This window comes from Phasianus colchicus, chromosome 1 (genome assembly GCF_987193195.1).
Source record: "Phasianus colchicus chromosome 1, bPhaCol1.hap1.1, whole genome shotgun sequence".
Lineage (NCBI taxonomy): Eukaryota > Metazoa > Chordata > Aves > Galliformes > Phasianidae > Phasianus > Phasianus colchicus.
Window position 1 is genome coordinate 60566607 of NC_143436.1, and position 15448 is coordinate 60582054.

General features: G+C 41.8%; 1 protein-coding gene across 2 annotated transcripts in view; it reads left to right on the top strand.

Moving 5' to 3' along the window:
• TMTC1 (transmembrane O-mannosyltransferase targeting cadherins 1) overlaps positions 1-15448 on the top strand; it is a 147584-nt gene that overhangs the window by 115562 nt on the left and 16574 nt on the right. For both annotated transcript variants that reach the window (XM_031589844.2, XM_090144882.1), the window contains exon 12: positions 11432-11575. In XM_031589844.2, the coding sequence (XP_031445704.1) occupies positions 11432-11575 (144 nt within the window). The remainder of the gene's footprint in view (positions 1-11431; positions 11576-15448) is intronic.

The following is a 15448-nucleotide window of genomic DNA, read 5'->3' on the forward strand; positions in this document are numbered from 1 at the left end:
GGCTGTGCAACCTTATGCTAGTATGAGGAATATCTGTGATGTGCTAATGAAGATATTTTTGTTGTTGTTGATAGCTAACAAGCTTTTGTCATGCTTCTTTCCTGGCCTCATTTGCTTGATATTGCTTGAGACTTTATCACTCCTCAGAAACGCATATGAACTGACTTGACCAAAAAGCTTAAAACCAGACTGACCACCATTTCTTTTGTCTTTAATAACCCTTCAAACAACAAAGGGAGGAGAGAAGGAATCAGTCTCCCTGCTACTTTTGAACTCATTCAAAATCTAATTCCCAAAGCAGCTCCAACTTACAGTCTGCATTTCCATAGCCAGCATCTCAGAGTACACTTTGTAGGCATGCTGTGTTTGCTCCAGGGTCCTGCTTCCCATGGATCTCTTATCAGTGTGAGCAGCAGCAGGTGGTGCTGAAGGAAATAGTAATGATAATAACAGTTTGATGGTATGCAAACTACATCATTGTGTCCAGCAAAAAGTTGACACCTGAAATTTTACATTTTCACTTTCAGACATAAAAGCACATGGGTTTGCCCTTAATTAATAAAATATCAGTAGAATAATGAGTTTAATAGTGCAGGAAAAAGAGCTATGTGTGATTGAAGTCAGGTACTGTGATCATCAAATGGTACAAAATGGTAGCATCAACAGAATTATTTCTGTCAAAAGATGAAAGTTGCAGAAATGAATTGAGATTGGGGCAGCCAAGAAAGGAAAAGTGCTGGAAAGAAAGATAAAAAGTGTGTATGGAGAAAAACAGAGACTGATCTGGCTCTCCTAGCATCAGGCAGCTTAGGGCAACCTGAAACTGCCTTTCAGGCTACTGCTCAAGGGAAGCAAGTGCTCATTGTGAACTCTTACCACCAGTGTAATGTAAAGATGGTGCAGAGTCCTGCAGAACATATTCACTGTACAGGTAATCCTGTGAGTTTTGTACATAAATGTCCCCGTGTATGTGTGGACAATATACATGCTTTTGCATATCTGTGTATGGATATGTCCATCAACAGGCTCATTGCCACATGTTCCCTTTGTGCTTCTGGCCAAACAGAGTGAGCGGAAGCGGGATCAGTCTGCTGTCAGCAGATCAGGGCAGAAACCTCCATTCTCCCTGGTGACACTCTTCAGAAAAGGGGGTTGCAGGGCAGCGAGCAGGAACCCTCAGGCTGGCTCTCTTTGTGGCTCAGCCCTGAGGGAAGGGAGACCCTGGGCCAGGAGGCAGAGCAGGCAATAGGAAAATGCTTGGTGCTGCAGCATGGGCAGACTGTCTTTTGAGAACTTGCAAGTAATGGAGTTAAGGGCATTGTTTGCAGCAGGGAAACTGGGAACGCTGGTTTATGGCACTGGGAAGCATCATAAGATCCTGACTAGATGCAAGAGGAGGAAGCAATGTGAGTACGGAAGCCATATCCCTCACTGAGGGATTAAATTGATGCATAATGCTGCTGGAACGAGTAGAAAAGGAACAAGCTAGGCTGCCCTTTCTCCCCACTCTACTTTAGAAATAAAGCTCTAATGCTATACAGGAGACTCAGGTTTCTTGCTAAGCTTTCCCCCACATCTACTCACTGGTTTTCCATATATCTTACATGAGCACTGTCTGGGGTTGTTTAAATTTGGTTAAATTGCACTCTCCATGTAGAAAGAAAACAGTGTTCGTATGGTCCTTGATGCATACATGTGCCTTGGAAATGCCTCTCAGTATCGGCTGCAGGTGGCCTTGGATACCATCTGTGATTTATTTCTGGAAAGAATTAAAATACCAGCACCATTTGTTAGCCTGTTTTTACAGGGAGTCAAAAATGTGCAGTGCTGCTTTGCTGTGGCTGCTGGAGCTGTGTTTGCTCCCAGAGCATCGGGTGCTCTTCTGACACTTGGATTCCTTAGGTCAGGCCCTTGGAGCAAGCCCTCTGGTTAGGCATTGATGGAAGATCTTCAGAGAGACTTAACACAATGCCCTCCTTTAGTGGATTTTACAGGCCTGAGACAGGTCACGTCCAAGCTGTCGGGAGCATCTTTGTGTGGTATTCTTCTAAATCATGCCTTGTCAAGATGTGCTTTTGGGGTATTGGTGCTCTTGTATATGTATGTGGTGGCTGTCCTGAAATGAGACAAACCTGTTGAGTGATTTAATAATAACTGACGATTAAAAGACTACCTGGTAATTTGAATCAAAGCTTGATGGCCTTTATAACAGTGCATGGGATGATGGCCAAATTACTTCAGCCACTGAAATTTATTTTTTAACCTGTTAAACACTACTCCATGCCTATTTTGGGGGTGTACCCCATGTTTGCTCAAGCCTTTTGTTGATGAAATGCTAATCAGGGTGTATTTGCTCAAAACCAGAGCGGTGTAAGTGTGACCATGAGGCCTCAAGCACAGGCATTACGTGTATCACTGCATTGGCAGCAGTGGAAGCTGGATGTTCCTGCTGGAACAGGAGCTGAATGGCTCCCTCTGATCATAGGCATCTGCATTCTGAGTCACTTCCTAGACTGTGGCTTCTGTCATGGGTACAAGCCTTTCTACACTGTAATATAAGGACTTGTTATCTTCTCAAAGGCATCTCCTCAGAGAAGAGCCCCTATCATCTGTGATGATGGCTGTGGAACGTTCCTCATACATGGTGTGTAGCTCAGACTGTTTCCAGGGAAGCAAATGCACTTGATATTGAGGCTAAAAATCTGGGGAATAGAAAACACTTTTCTAATGAAGCTGCAAAGCCTTTGACTTATTAAGATGAGATCTGTTTCAGTTTTTATGTGAGCTATGCAGTTTCTACTGTACTTTTTACTTTTTGCAAACAAGAATGTCAAATCCAAGGGCTAATTACTCTTAGTTCCTGTACTGTTTCTTTTCTGCTAGCCAGCTGCCTTTGCCCTTTTTGAAACTTTGAGACCACATTTCTCTCAGAGAACAGCCAGATAGCTGTACAGCAGTGGTTATTGCTATACAAATCATGAGAGATTTGGCTTCTCTGGTCTTTATCAATGGGCAGCAGAAAAACTGGTTCTCCTCCAGTGTCTACTGAGGATAGTCTTCAGACATTTTGTGAAGCCTTGGTAGGTGAGTATGAAGGGCTCTCCTCATCATCTGGAATTTGAATGCCCCCTTTAAGCAACGTGGGAAATGCTGGAATGGGGCTGCTCCAGTTTACACTAATGACTGAGGCAATCCCCAGTCATTTCAGATCCAGCATAGATCGCACGTTGGGGAGCCCCTGGAGATCACACCATGACAGAATGATGTGGGTTGGAAGGGCCTTCAAAGCCCACCCAGCCCCAACCACCTGCTGTGTGCAAGGCTGCCACCCAGCAGCTCAGGCTGCCCAGGGTCCCCCATCCAACCTGGCCTAAGTTCCTCCAGGGATGGGGCACCCACCCACAGCTTCTCTGGGCAGCTGTGCCAGGGCCTCTGAGTACAGAATTTCTGCCTAATGTCTAATCTAAACTTGGACGGGTTTAAACAGATGACAGGTGTGATTCTGTCCCCTCTGCTTAGGCATGATATATGTTGTTCTGTACTCTCATTAAATGCTTGGTTGAAGAATTTATCCGAACTTGCTGTCTCCTGTTTGCTGTGATGTTAATCTGGTTTCTGTGGGGTCTTTGAAGAAGCCTGTACTGCTTCCTCTCTCCATAGGGCAGGCATGTCTTGAATTATTAGTCCTTTGCTGGCCTTGAGTGGTTTCTGGGATTTTAAGGACTTACATGGATCCTACATAAATTCTTTATATGAAAGCAGAAGCAGGCAGCCCTATTTGATAACCTCTCATTGGCTCAACATCACAGGAAAGATGTGAGTTTATCAGGGGGGCTTTTATTTACTTATTTATGTTTAGCTGTGACATTGACATAAAATCCTTTCTTTCCTCCTCAGCACTAAATTTCAGCTTCCATCCCCACCCAAGTTTGAAAATTTAATGAAATACTCTTTTAAGTGCTACAGGCTTGGTTTTAAAATGTCATGCTTCTGAATGTGATGTTTTAAAAATAGGTGCTAGGGTCAAAGAATACATGTGTCTTTTGTCAGTTTATAGATTATATCCATTCAGCTCCTCTTGTTTTGATGCCTGTGTCCTGTTGAGCTTTCCCTCGATGATGGAGCATTTTGCAGGCAAGGAAAGCAGGGCGGGCTGGCTGGCCAGCCTGCCCTTTCCTGAACCCTGGCTGCCATTCAGCACTTGCTATTTATACCAAGTTGGCATCTGGAGGTCCCAGATGAGATTGAGGCCCTGTTTTACCCGTTTCTGAACAGACCTGGGTATTGTCTTCACTGCAGAGAGCTGGTACTCTGAGCAGGGAGGCAGTGATACAGGAAAATGGCATTTGGTTGCTGTTGCTTTAGTGACAGAGCATGAGGACCTACGAGGCAGATTTGTCCCAGGCCACGTGGGAAACCATGGTAGAGATGAGTGCCATCTCTCCAGGTACGTTTATAGATGCTTAGTGCTGCTTGTTAGGTGGGCTGGGGGACCGAAGACAACTGTGGGGGGACCTTTGCCCTTCAGCAGTGGTGAGTGGAACAAACTGATGGGTGTCTGAAATAGCTGTAGGCATCCCACATACCCTCGTTGCTAACTGCATGCAGCATCACTTCTTAAACCAGTTGTCACAGAATCATAAGATATCCTGAGTTGGAAGGGACCTGTAAGGACCAAATTATGATCTTGGTGTTTCCATCAGGGTCTGAGCTGGTCTACATAATGCCGGTCCCTGGTGGGACCCACAGAACCACTCGTGGGGTGGAGCACACCGGTGAGGTCCAGAGATGCTCTGAGAACTGCATGAGGTTAACCCCATGAGGTTAGGATTGCTCCCTGCCTCATTCCTAGCATTGTGTGATGGTGCTGATCCAACCCGCCTCATCACTGAGTAATATAGAAATGGGTGAGGTGTAATAGCAGCAATCAGGGCTGTGCGCATACAGTGACTGCTTTGTCATGCTTTCACTGAAGGAGATTATGCCTGAGGCTTTCAAAGGAACCTAAAAGCCTTAGATCTCTCACTTGCCTGACTTTCAACAGGATTTCCAGGTTTAAAAAAAAATCCTAGCCTGCCACAAATCTTCTGCCAAGCTGAAGGGTGTTAACTTTGAGGAAATATTGATGCAACTATTAAGACTCTTCAAGAGAAACAAGCCGCTGCTTAATATTGCAGAATTGTCTCTTCGACTATAAAAGGAATTCAGATGCTGCAAATTGAAGGTCTTTTGAAGGATGACATAAGGTCTGGCTCTGTGACCTACATCACATAGAGCTTTCAGACCAAGATGCCATGATGTCATGAGGCCATGACCTGACTTGTTGCCAGTGTAGGGTTATTCCCTGTAGGATGGCTGCTCTCTGTATTGCATCAGCTTTTAAATCAACCTTACACAGAGCTTTATGGAGAACCTAAGTAAACACATGAAAATGAGTGTGACATCATATTCAAATTGGAAAATTGGGTGGATAGGAGTAAATATAGAGTGAGTAGTATAAAAATTTGGGAAAGATGTAATATTATTGACATAACCTTCTTCTGTTGGCAAAATGATGCCAATAAAATATTACTATAAATGTTGAAATGGGACAAAACGTGTCTTAAAAACAAGTTGCTGTGCTGCCAGCAATAGGGGTGGGGTAATTAAAGCCTGATTGCTCCCTTAGTTTGGCTACAGCCAGTCTGTGCCTGTAGAGCACTGTGGAAGGATGACGAGTGGCAGCCTCACAGCGTCCAGCATCTTGAAGAATGGGTGAGAAAATACAGCATCCTCTGGCCAAGATGAGGTAACACCAGCATTTTGCCTGCAGTGGCACAGCAGTGATATTGAACTACAGCTGCTCCAAAGGTAGAGCATACTCTGTGTGCTTGACATGAACACAAGAGGGTTGCCTTTTCTCCTAGATAACTAGTGGTAGGGTGAGAGTTTATGGCCTTAAATTGCACCAAGAGAGGTTCAGGTTGGATATTAGGAAAAAAAATTGTCTCAAAAAGAGTGGTGATGCATTGGAACAGGCCGCCCAGAGGGGTGGTGGAGTCACCATCCCTGGAGGTGTTTGAGAACCATGTTGGTATGGCATTGAGGGACATGGGTTAGTGGTCATGATGGGGATAGTTGGGGTTGGCCTTGATGATCTTAGTGATCTCTTCTGACTTCAATGATTCTATGATTATTTAGTTAAAAGATACGGTAACAAAGAGCAGGCATGCTATGTCTCTCCAGTTCAACCAGTTGCTCTTTTTTTTCTCTAGCAGAAAAGAATACGTGCAGAGCCTCTTTGAGTATCAGGCTTGTCATAGGTACTTGGGGCATCAGGGAAAGCCACCAGGAAACAGTGACATCCCATGAGTGTCCCAGCTCTAAGAGATGGCTCTGCATGGCTTTCAGCAGCCCCCGTTGTGCTGCTAGACCCTCAGAGCCATCAATGGAACCTGTTCTGTGCTGTTTGTGGTCATTTATCTGAAGAACTGTGTCTTAGAGTGGCTCCATCGTCTTTGCTTTCTACCCCTGTCTAGTGTTGGCTGTGCAAAAGCTCTGTAACACTCCAAGAGTGAGTGGGGAATTGTCAGGCTAATGCTTTCTGCCCCCTTAATACTCTGGCACCAGACCAAGGGCTGTTTAAGGCAGATCTGTGAGCAGAGCTTGCCAAGGGTTTAAGTGGTCTCTCTACATCTGAACTAAAAGAATTAAAATTCTTAGTGGATTATAGGTTGTATCCATGACAACAAACTCACTCCCTTTCTCTTTTTGGGGGGGATCTCTTGTAGTATAAATATGTTGCCAAACAAAACCCTTCGGTTTATTTTTTTTAACTAACATTTCACATAGTAACAGCATTAATTAAAAAGCAAAATAAGTGGTCGTCAGCATTTTGATGATTGTATATGTTTTATGCCTGGTATCATCTTATGAGACTAGAAGTCTCTTGACTGTGCAAGTCAATAATGCTTTTGTTCGATAGTGTTAGAGGGAATTTTCCTAGCCTAAAAGAAGTGAGGATAATTATTAACAGGAGTTCTTGTGCACTGTATACCTGTAGTAGTTAAATGAGAAGCTGCTAAATTTATTCTGACAATTGCAGATGCAGCACTGGAGGAATCATTTGAATTATTCATTCTGCAACAAGGAAACATCCCACTTGTCTTCTCTTCAGAAATGAAATCCCAGTCTGATTTAAAATATGCTTTAAAATATATGGGGTTGATTTCTTCTTCTTTTTTTTAAAAGTAACTGCTGTTTCAAGATTTCTATTATAATTACCTATGAATGCAAGTTTTCTAAAGAAAATAACTCTGATTTCTAAAAGAAAGGAGAAATTGATTTTTTTACATGAACTGCTTCTTGTAGAATAGATTTAATGAAATTCAGCTTTCTTTCATAAATAATGCAGCACTCGCATTTGATTAGGTGAAGCTTAGAGGAATTTCTACCTAATCAGATGCATAGCAAGAAGAATATTGCCTACAGACTGTTACTATTATCAATGGTGGTGGCAATGAAAACACAGCACTGTGTGTGTCCAGGCAGAATGCTTTGTTTTCTTAAGAGAAGTTATAAAACACCATACACATTATAACAGCTGATTTTTTTTGCTGGTGTCCCAGCTATCTGTAAAACAAGGTCTAAATTCTGGGTACTGCTGTTATTGTGGCATGAAGAGACACCACATTACCTTGATACCCCATTGTAAGGTATTTCTTACTCTTCCAAGAAATAGAGACACATGTGGAAGAGACAATCTTTGCATCAGAGAATTTTCAGTTGAGATAAACAAGGTAGCTATCAGAAATCGTTGGGACCAATATGGAAAATCTTGAAAAACAGCACAACCCTTGCAAGAGCATAAAAATAATAATAATAAAAAAAAGTATATCTCCCTTCTTACACAAAGATAATAGATGATGGGCAGCAAAAAGCAAAACAGTTTGCAAATGGTATATCTGCAGATTTTGCAGAAACTTTTGAGAGTTCTTTAGCAAACGTTGCTTTAATTAGTTATCTGTGGTCAAGTTTTATTATGTTCTGTAAATCCAGCCACAAGACTTTGTTCTTTTCTGTTTTATCCCTAGGAAGCTGCTATTAGAAGCAGTGGGTGCACGTGAAGTGGGTAGGGTAGACCATTAGTCCTTTAGTCAACGTCCATATTAATACATAGAAAAGACTCTGGGACCTATTCTGTAGCCCTGAAAGTATCTGAAAGATTGTAGCTGAGCCCAAGCTATTTTTGGGATCAGACTCTGGTCTGGGCTTAGTGCTGGACCACTCTTGGGAAGTGTTTCAAGATGGGCCATGCAGTGGCTCTGATTGCTTCACTCTAGGTGTTGCTGTCTTAGGGCTTGGTTATGTTCTCTGCTGAGCTCAGTTGAGTGTCATCTTGCAGTGTCACCATACTAAAATAATATTCCAATATAAACTTAAAGAACTGAACCTTAGTGGAAAAACTCAGCACCACTGCCTTATCTTCTCATGCTCAGATATTTTCTCCCAACATTTGTCTGGATATGTAAAATTGCAACTGTCATAACTTCTTCAGGCCAGATGCTAAGCTGGCTTAAGCTGACAATTTGTGCTGATTGAGGTTCTGTTTTTTCACTTACATTTCTTGGAAAGGGCAGTGAGATGTAATGAATAAATGTAAAACATAAGAAATAGAGCCCAAGATACATGGAGTTGTGTCTGCATCCTATGATTTGCTGTCGAGAGGTTTTAGCGCTGAGCTCAGAAATGTATTTATGGAACTGTTGGTCAGAACTGTACAGTTTAGAGGTGAAATCAGTGCTGTTTTTTAATCTTGAATTTTCATTCCTCTGCAAATTGTTGCAAGCAAATCTCCTGGGCCCAAAATGTCACGCGGAGCAGCAGATGCCTAGAGTAGAATTAATTTCTGAAAGTTTGTGGACAAAACCATCAGTTTTTGTAAAATCTTCATCTGTTTCTGGATTTCCCAAGAATTGTCTGAAATACCTCTGGCTGCTTATGTGTCAAGGGACTTCATGTCAGATATAAGAGCTCTTTTTATATGAGTACTGACAAAAGAGGTGCTTGGCTTTTATCGTAGCCAAATGGAAAACAAGACTCAGATACAACTACCAAACCTTTTTAGTTAAAAGCAATGCTAAAATCATGTGGGAGAAATAGGAAACAAGACTGAGCCTTCCGTTATTTGCCAAAAGGCAGATAGAACATTCTTTACTCACGATGTGTCTGAGGGATCACACAGAACTACATACCACATGGTGAAAAGCAGGTAAATATGATTCTGTCCATTGCTCCACGGCCATTCCTGTGGAAATTTTCCCCCAGTCTTCTTCATCCAGGGAGGCTTAACCTTGTTGGCCAATGGAGTTTAGGGCTAGGGTAATCTTAAGCCCCTACTCACTGATCACTTTGTCTTTTACTGACTCTTCGCCAAGTGCAGGCAGCCTCTCACATCCAGAAGTGCTTCATACTGGCTGGGTAGTTTCAGTGATGGAAAGTGATGCTATTTTTGTGATAACTGGAGGCTAGCCTTGGGTAGCCTTCTTTTTGTTTCTCTGTAACAAGATCAATTAAGGACCTCTTCCAAAATCATTTAAGCCATGAATGCAGGTAGTGTGGATGAATGTTGTGCAGATAGTGCAGATGGTGGCTTGTACATGAAAACTGCACCTGAAGGCTTGCATCAGGAGAAGTGATTACCTCTGACAGACAAGATACTTATCTGTACAGGAGGAATGTTGACAGAGCCTGCAGTCATTAGATATGAGTGGTGGTTACTACACTTACCCTTTGTCTGTATAATACTCTGAGTTTATACAAAACGTACACAGCTCCATCCTTGGATGCTCTGTCCTCAATGATGTGGCTGTGTGATATTTGTCTACTCAGTGATGGGTGGAAAAAAAGAGTTTTGGGGCTTTTTTCTTGTTTAGCTGTAGCAAACATCCTGAATTTGTTCCTGGTGCACGTCCTCTTTTCTCAGTTTCCTCATGTGTTCCTGGCTTCACCCCCAAATAAGACCCTGCCGGAATCACTTATGTGCTGTGGAATGAAAATATGACTGATACAAATGTTGCAGCAGTGTATAAAATGCTAAATTATTCATGGTACTTAAGTACAGAAAATCCCAGGGCTGAACTGACAAAATGAGGAACTCCAGGCAGGAAAAAAACCAACATGGAAAGTCTTAGATTAAAAACATTCTCAAAATTTAGAGTTAGACCACATTATAATCTTAATCTCTGCTTCCTTTAAATGCCCTTCCTCATGCCATACCCTGAGCTGTCACAGCTAACTACTTTTAATGTCATTATCCACATCTCTTTCCCATGAATTACAAAGCTATTATCCACACTTTACAAACAGGGACCTAAGGCAGAGAAATGCCAAATGACTTGTCCTGGCTTGAAGTAGAAAATGTGCACTGGCAGCAGGATTTGAGGCTAGGTCTCCTCAAACTGAAACCTTGGCCATCTTAATCTGCTTGCTCCCTGTCATGAATAAAATGAGCATCAAGATGGGATCTGTGAGCACCTTCCTTTCCAGCTATTCTCCCAGCTTATTTGGGCATCTCTCTCGTATTTCTTCATTATCATCATGAACCTCAGTTTTCACCCATCTGTGATACAAGGGGCCCTGGATCACTTTCACCTCCAGAGTTTTCCAGTGAAAAACCTACAAACTGCAGTATGAAGTAGGAGCATGATTTTGCCTGAGAGTTGAAGCAGCTGAATGGACCACAATGTGCTTTTTAATTCATAGAGAATTTTAACAGAGAAATGTGAAATGTTTTAACTGAAACAGGTTTAAGCTTTTGTTTTGAACAGTTAAAAGAACAGCCAAGTGGTAAAAAAAAAAAAAATACAGCTAGAAGCTCAGGGAATTCATATTATAATGCAGTCTGTTTCTAGATTTTTTGATCATTTTACTTCGTCCTGAAAACAAGGTTCAGCAGCTGATTTCAGGCTTCACTTTGCCCTTTATTAATGTCACTTTTATTGTGGGAAACAGATATTTTTAAAAAAGCCACGGATCAGTTTAGCTGTGTTGTGTTGGTTTCTGTATATGTCAAAACATATTTCCATTGGAAGCATATTTGTGACTAAGCGGTTCTTGCTTGTTCGAGAAGCATTTTGAATCAAAACATCCAGGCTGCTCTGATCACTCTGCTTTTTGCTTGGAGGGTAAAACAGCATTTCAAAGCTGTTCAGTGTTCCCTTCTGCCCTGGAAGCATAAGGGAGCTGTACAAGAACTGATTTACAATCTCTTTGGGAGTTGAAAAGGTTCTTCATGATGCCATCAGGACCTGCAGCAAATGAAAGGAAGATGTTATTTTCCAGCTTTCCTTCGCATTACCGAGTGCCGAACAGCAGTGGTGGCTGGACAAGTGACTTGAGCTTTGTGTGTCACTTAATGAGTGTCTGTAATTTGATATTTTCTTTTCCCCAGACTGTACCCTCGACATGCAAGTGCTCTCAACAACCTGGGGACATTGACCAAAGACGTGGTGGAGGCAAAGGACTACTATAGACGGGCCCTTCAGTTAAACCCTCAACACAATCGAGCTCTCTTCAATCTTGGCAACCTGCTCAAGTAAGTTGTACACAGACCTGGGAAATCCAGATTCTCTCTGTGCACATCACCACAGTGGGTTTTCTGCTGACTGGTGAAGGACTGGCAGTAGTTCTTAGTGCTGGCAAGGGGACAAGGCTTAGTCTGGATGTCCTTATGTTGTCTGCCAGGTCACTTCAGGTGCTGTTTACAGTGATGCTTCAGCTGGAGGGTATTCCCTTGTTCCAAATTAGGCATCAAAAAACAAGGAGTGCAAATCCAAACCAGTCACCTGAGATTTCCATCTCAGAGGAGAGGTGTAAACGTTTCCAGTGAAGCAAACCGTGTTGTTCAAAGGCAGGTATTTGATGCAGATCTAATGAATAACAGTTACCCAGCAGATCCCTCAGAGCAAGTTCCCCTTCTGTTAGTTAGCTGTAACTGGAAGGTCTGCTGTGTAGTTTCAATATAAGCACCTAACTTTTGAGGTGCTCGGTGAGGCAAAGAAGAAGGTTCATCTGATTCCAGGGGTGTGCGTCTGGGTTTGAGGGGAAAGCTGGCTTACATCCCTATGTGGTTCCTCTAATGAGCAAGAAAATGAGTTGATCAGCTCCTAATTTGATATGTTGTCATTTAGAGCATTAGCCTTTAGCAAGGAGAATAGCAATCATAATCTTGCAAATTAATTTGACTAACCATTTCTAAAGATTGAACTTACATCTACAAGAAAAGCTTTGCCACGATATTAAAATCTACTAGAGGTGCAATTAAACAAAAATAATCTGTTACTGTACTGCTGTTTTTTTGACATGATAGTGTTGTGAGTTTTTCCCTTGCCTTGCCTTGCCTTGCTTTGCCTTCCATCACTTTGAGTGTGAAGTTTATGTGAAGGATATTAAGTAGATGGCTGAAGCTCTGGCTGGTTCATTTGGTAATGGAGAAGTTGTCAGACTAATACTACAAGTAAATCTGATGGTTTGGGGTTAGAATATGGCAGATCAGTAGTTCTGTAGAAGACAGGTTAGTACTTTACTGGAAATACTCACAAGAAAGATAAAGACAGTCTTATTGCAAGATAAATGAAAAGTCTATATTATTCGTGATATTTGATAGATTGAAATTAACCTTAAATGGCAGTGCTGTTTAAAAATATATATATGGTCTTCTTAATCCATCCCATTTGCTTTAATTACTATTCTCTGTGATTTTTTTTCTAAATATAAAATATTAACACAAAAAGACAAAAGGCAGAAGTAGCACTGGGATATTTTCTGTCAATAACACTTAAATTTGGCAAGCTGATGGGCTCTTATGACCCAGCAGATGGGCAGAAACTGGATTTGTTGTGCTGGCAAAGCATAAAGGAGGCCTGTGGGAAATTGTCTTAGAACTGCTGTTTGTTTTGTATGCAATATGTCATGTTTTTCCTGATGTGATATTTAAGACACTGTGTGATACATCAGGTTGTGTGCACTCTGTATCCTTCTGTGGTGCCACGTACTGCAATACGTTAAAGGTGTATGATACTTCCGCTGACCTCTTTAAAACAAAGCTCTCAGGTTCCCTCTCTCCTTTTCCCACACCTATTTACTTCTATTTTCTAAACTTTTTTAGGCTTCCAAAGCAGCCTATTGCCTCTGGATGCACTGAGGGTATTAACAGAAAATGGCCCTGCTTAGGTAGAATTCCTGGTGAGGGATTAGCACATATACATGTAATGCAGAAGCACCAGCACTTCTGCATAAGGTTTACTAATCCTGAAGAAAGTACATGGATGCAAGTTATCATTCATCAGTTTAATAGAGAGGTACTCATGTTACTGGGGGTGGCCAGTCGGTCAGTCTCCTCCACGTTCTCAGTATTGGCGGCAGCTTACTGGTACAGTGTCTGCCCTGGGATTACCCTCAGTGGATACCAGTGGTGGCTGACTGGCAATATGCCCATACCACCCCTTAGTACTGTGGCCATATATATAACAGCAGGAGACAATAAGGCATCATGTATCAGGATAAGAAGTGGAGCCATTCACAGAAAGCAAGGAGATTTAGTGACAGCTGCAGAGCAGTTTCTCACAAACGAGTTTCTTCTAGCCACATGCAGAAGCTAGAGGTAGTTTACTTGTGTTCCCAAGCTAACACGAGCCCTTTCTCACAGGCTAGTTGCCTGCTCAGGCTGTGATTTGTATTTTTCCACACAGCATGTAAAGCAGATGCTGTGTAGGCAGCAGGTAACAGTGATAGGATGAGAGGGAATGGCCTTTAATTGTGCTGGGGGAGGTACAGGTTGGATATTAAGAAACATTTCTTCTCAGAAAGATTGGTACTGTATTGCAAGAGGCTGCCCAGGGAGGTGGTGGAGTCACCAGGTGTTCAAGAACCATGTGGATGTGGCACTGAGGGACATGGTCAGTGAGCATGGTGGGGATGGGGTGGACTAGATGATCTTACTGGTCTTTTCCAACCTTAGTGATTCTGTGATTCTGTGATTTTCTACCAAGTTATCCTTTTATTCAACCTAATCTGGAGAATGCACTGAGAGACTGTGTTCTACTGGGAAGAAACCAGTGCTGTGCTGCAGGTATAAGGCAAGCAGAATTATGCAGACAGTAAATGCTATTATAATCTAGGTATTGAATTGAAATTTGCAGAATATTACAGGTGGATATTGCTTTCTGGCTGTGACATGAGATGTTAGAAGGGGTGTTTTGATATTTAAACTGATGGCAGTGAGAAGATAAAAGGTCAGGACATAGAAAGGATTTTCTGTCCTCTTAACAGAGGCTATGGTGACTCTATTAGATACAGAGCAGAAAGAGACACATTTGCAACATCCAAATCTTGTCTAGTAACTGTGTTGTGTATAATGGGACATGTAACAAAATAGTCTGGCATGGAATTCCCAGTCAAATTCTGCTGCATTCCTTCCACCCGCTCAAATCTGATTGCAGATACAAGATTTCACCTCTGCAGTGCTGGGAAAGGGGAACTCCAGGGTTTTGGAAAGATGGGATTGCTGTTCCCATCCAGGAATCTGCTGCTCATTACTGCCTGGATATAAGCTGTCTGTTCAAGCATCTGTTGCTGTGATTTAAGCTTGAGTAAAAATTTGTTTGGAGAACAACAAGATGGAAATTTTTCATTATTATTATTTTGTTTTCTCTGGATACCCTTGATTAGAAAGAGATTCCATTTTCTGTTTGCATATGATGAAGAAAACTGCATGCCAGAAGATGAATGTTCTCAGGAATCATTGCAAGACAAAGGTTGACTAGACCACTGGTTTTGTGTACATATTCTAAAATAAAGTTGTATGTCATCCTTTTCTTGCCTACTATAAATATTGGACAGTGGATAATTAAACAACACAGACAGATATCTTAGTTACAATAGCCCCAGAAGGTGGCCTGCCTAAAAGTGAGAAATCTCTTTTTCCACTTTCGTGTTCCAAAGCAGCTCAATGCTGCTTTCTTTTGTTTTGTTTCAAAGTTTCCTGCTACATAAATATTTAGCTCCTCTATATAGATTCAGCTTTGTTGACATACAGCTTGAAAAACTGAGATAAATATGTATCATTCAGAATACCTCACGTAAATTTATAGCCCATGGGATATTCTGTAAAGAGACAAGAAATAAAATATTATGAACATTTGAAGTAAATATTTAGGATCTCAGCTTTCTTTTGCAGAATGGGAGAGAACTTACTCTTTGCTGTACTCGCTCCATACATAAAGTGCTCTAATATTCAGTGCAACATTTCTGATGAAGAAATGCCTCATAACTCTTATGTGCTTTCACAGTCTTATGGCTGAATTTTCAATGAAAAAGTGAAGTGCCTGGAAACAGTGTCCCATGAGATCTTGAGTTTATTCAAAGGGATGATTCTGTTCTGCATGTAGAGTAACAAAAGGTGTTTTGT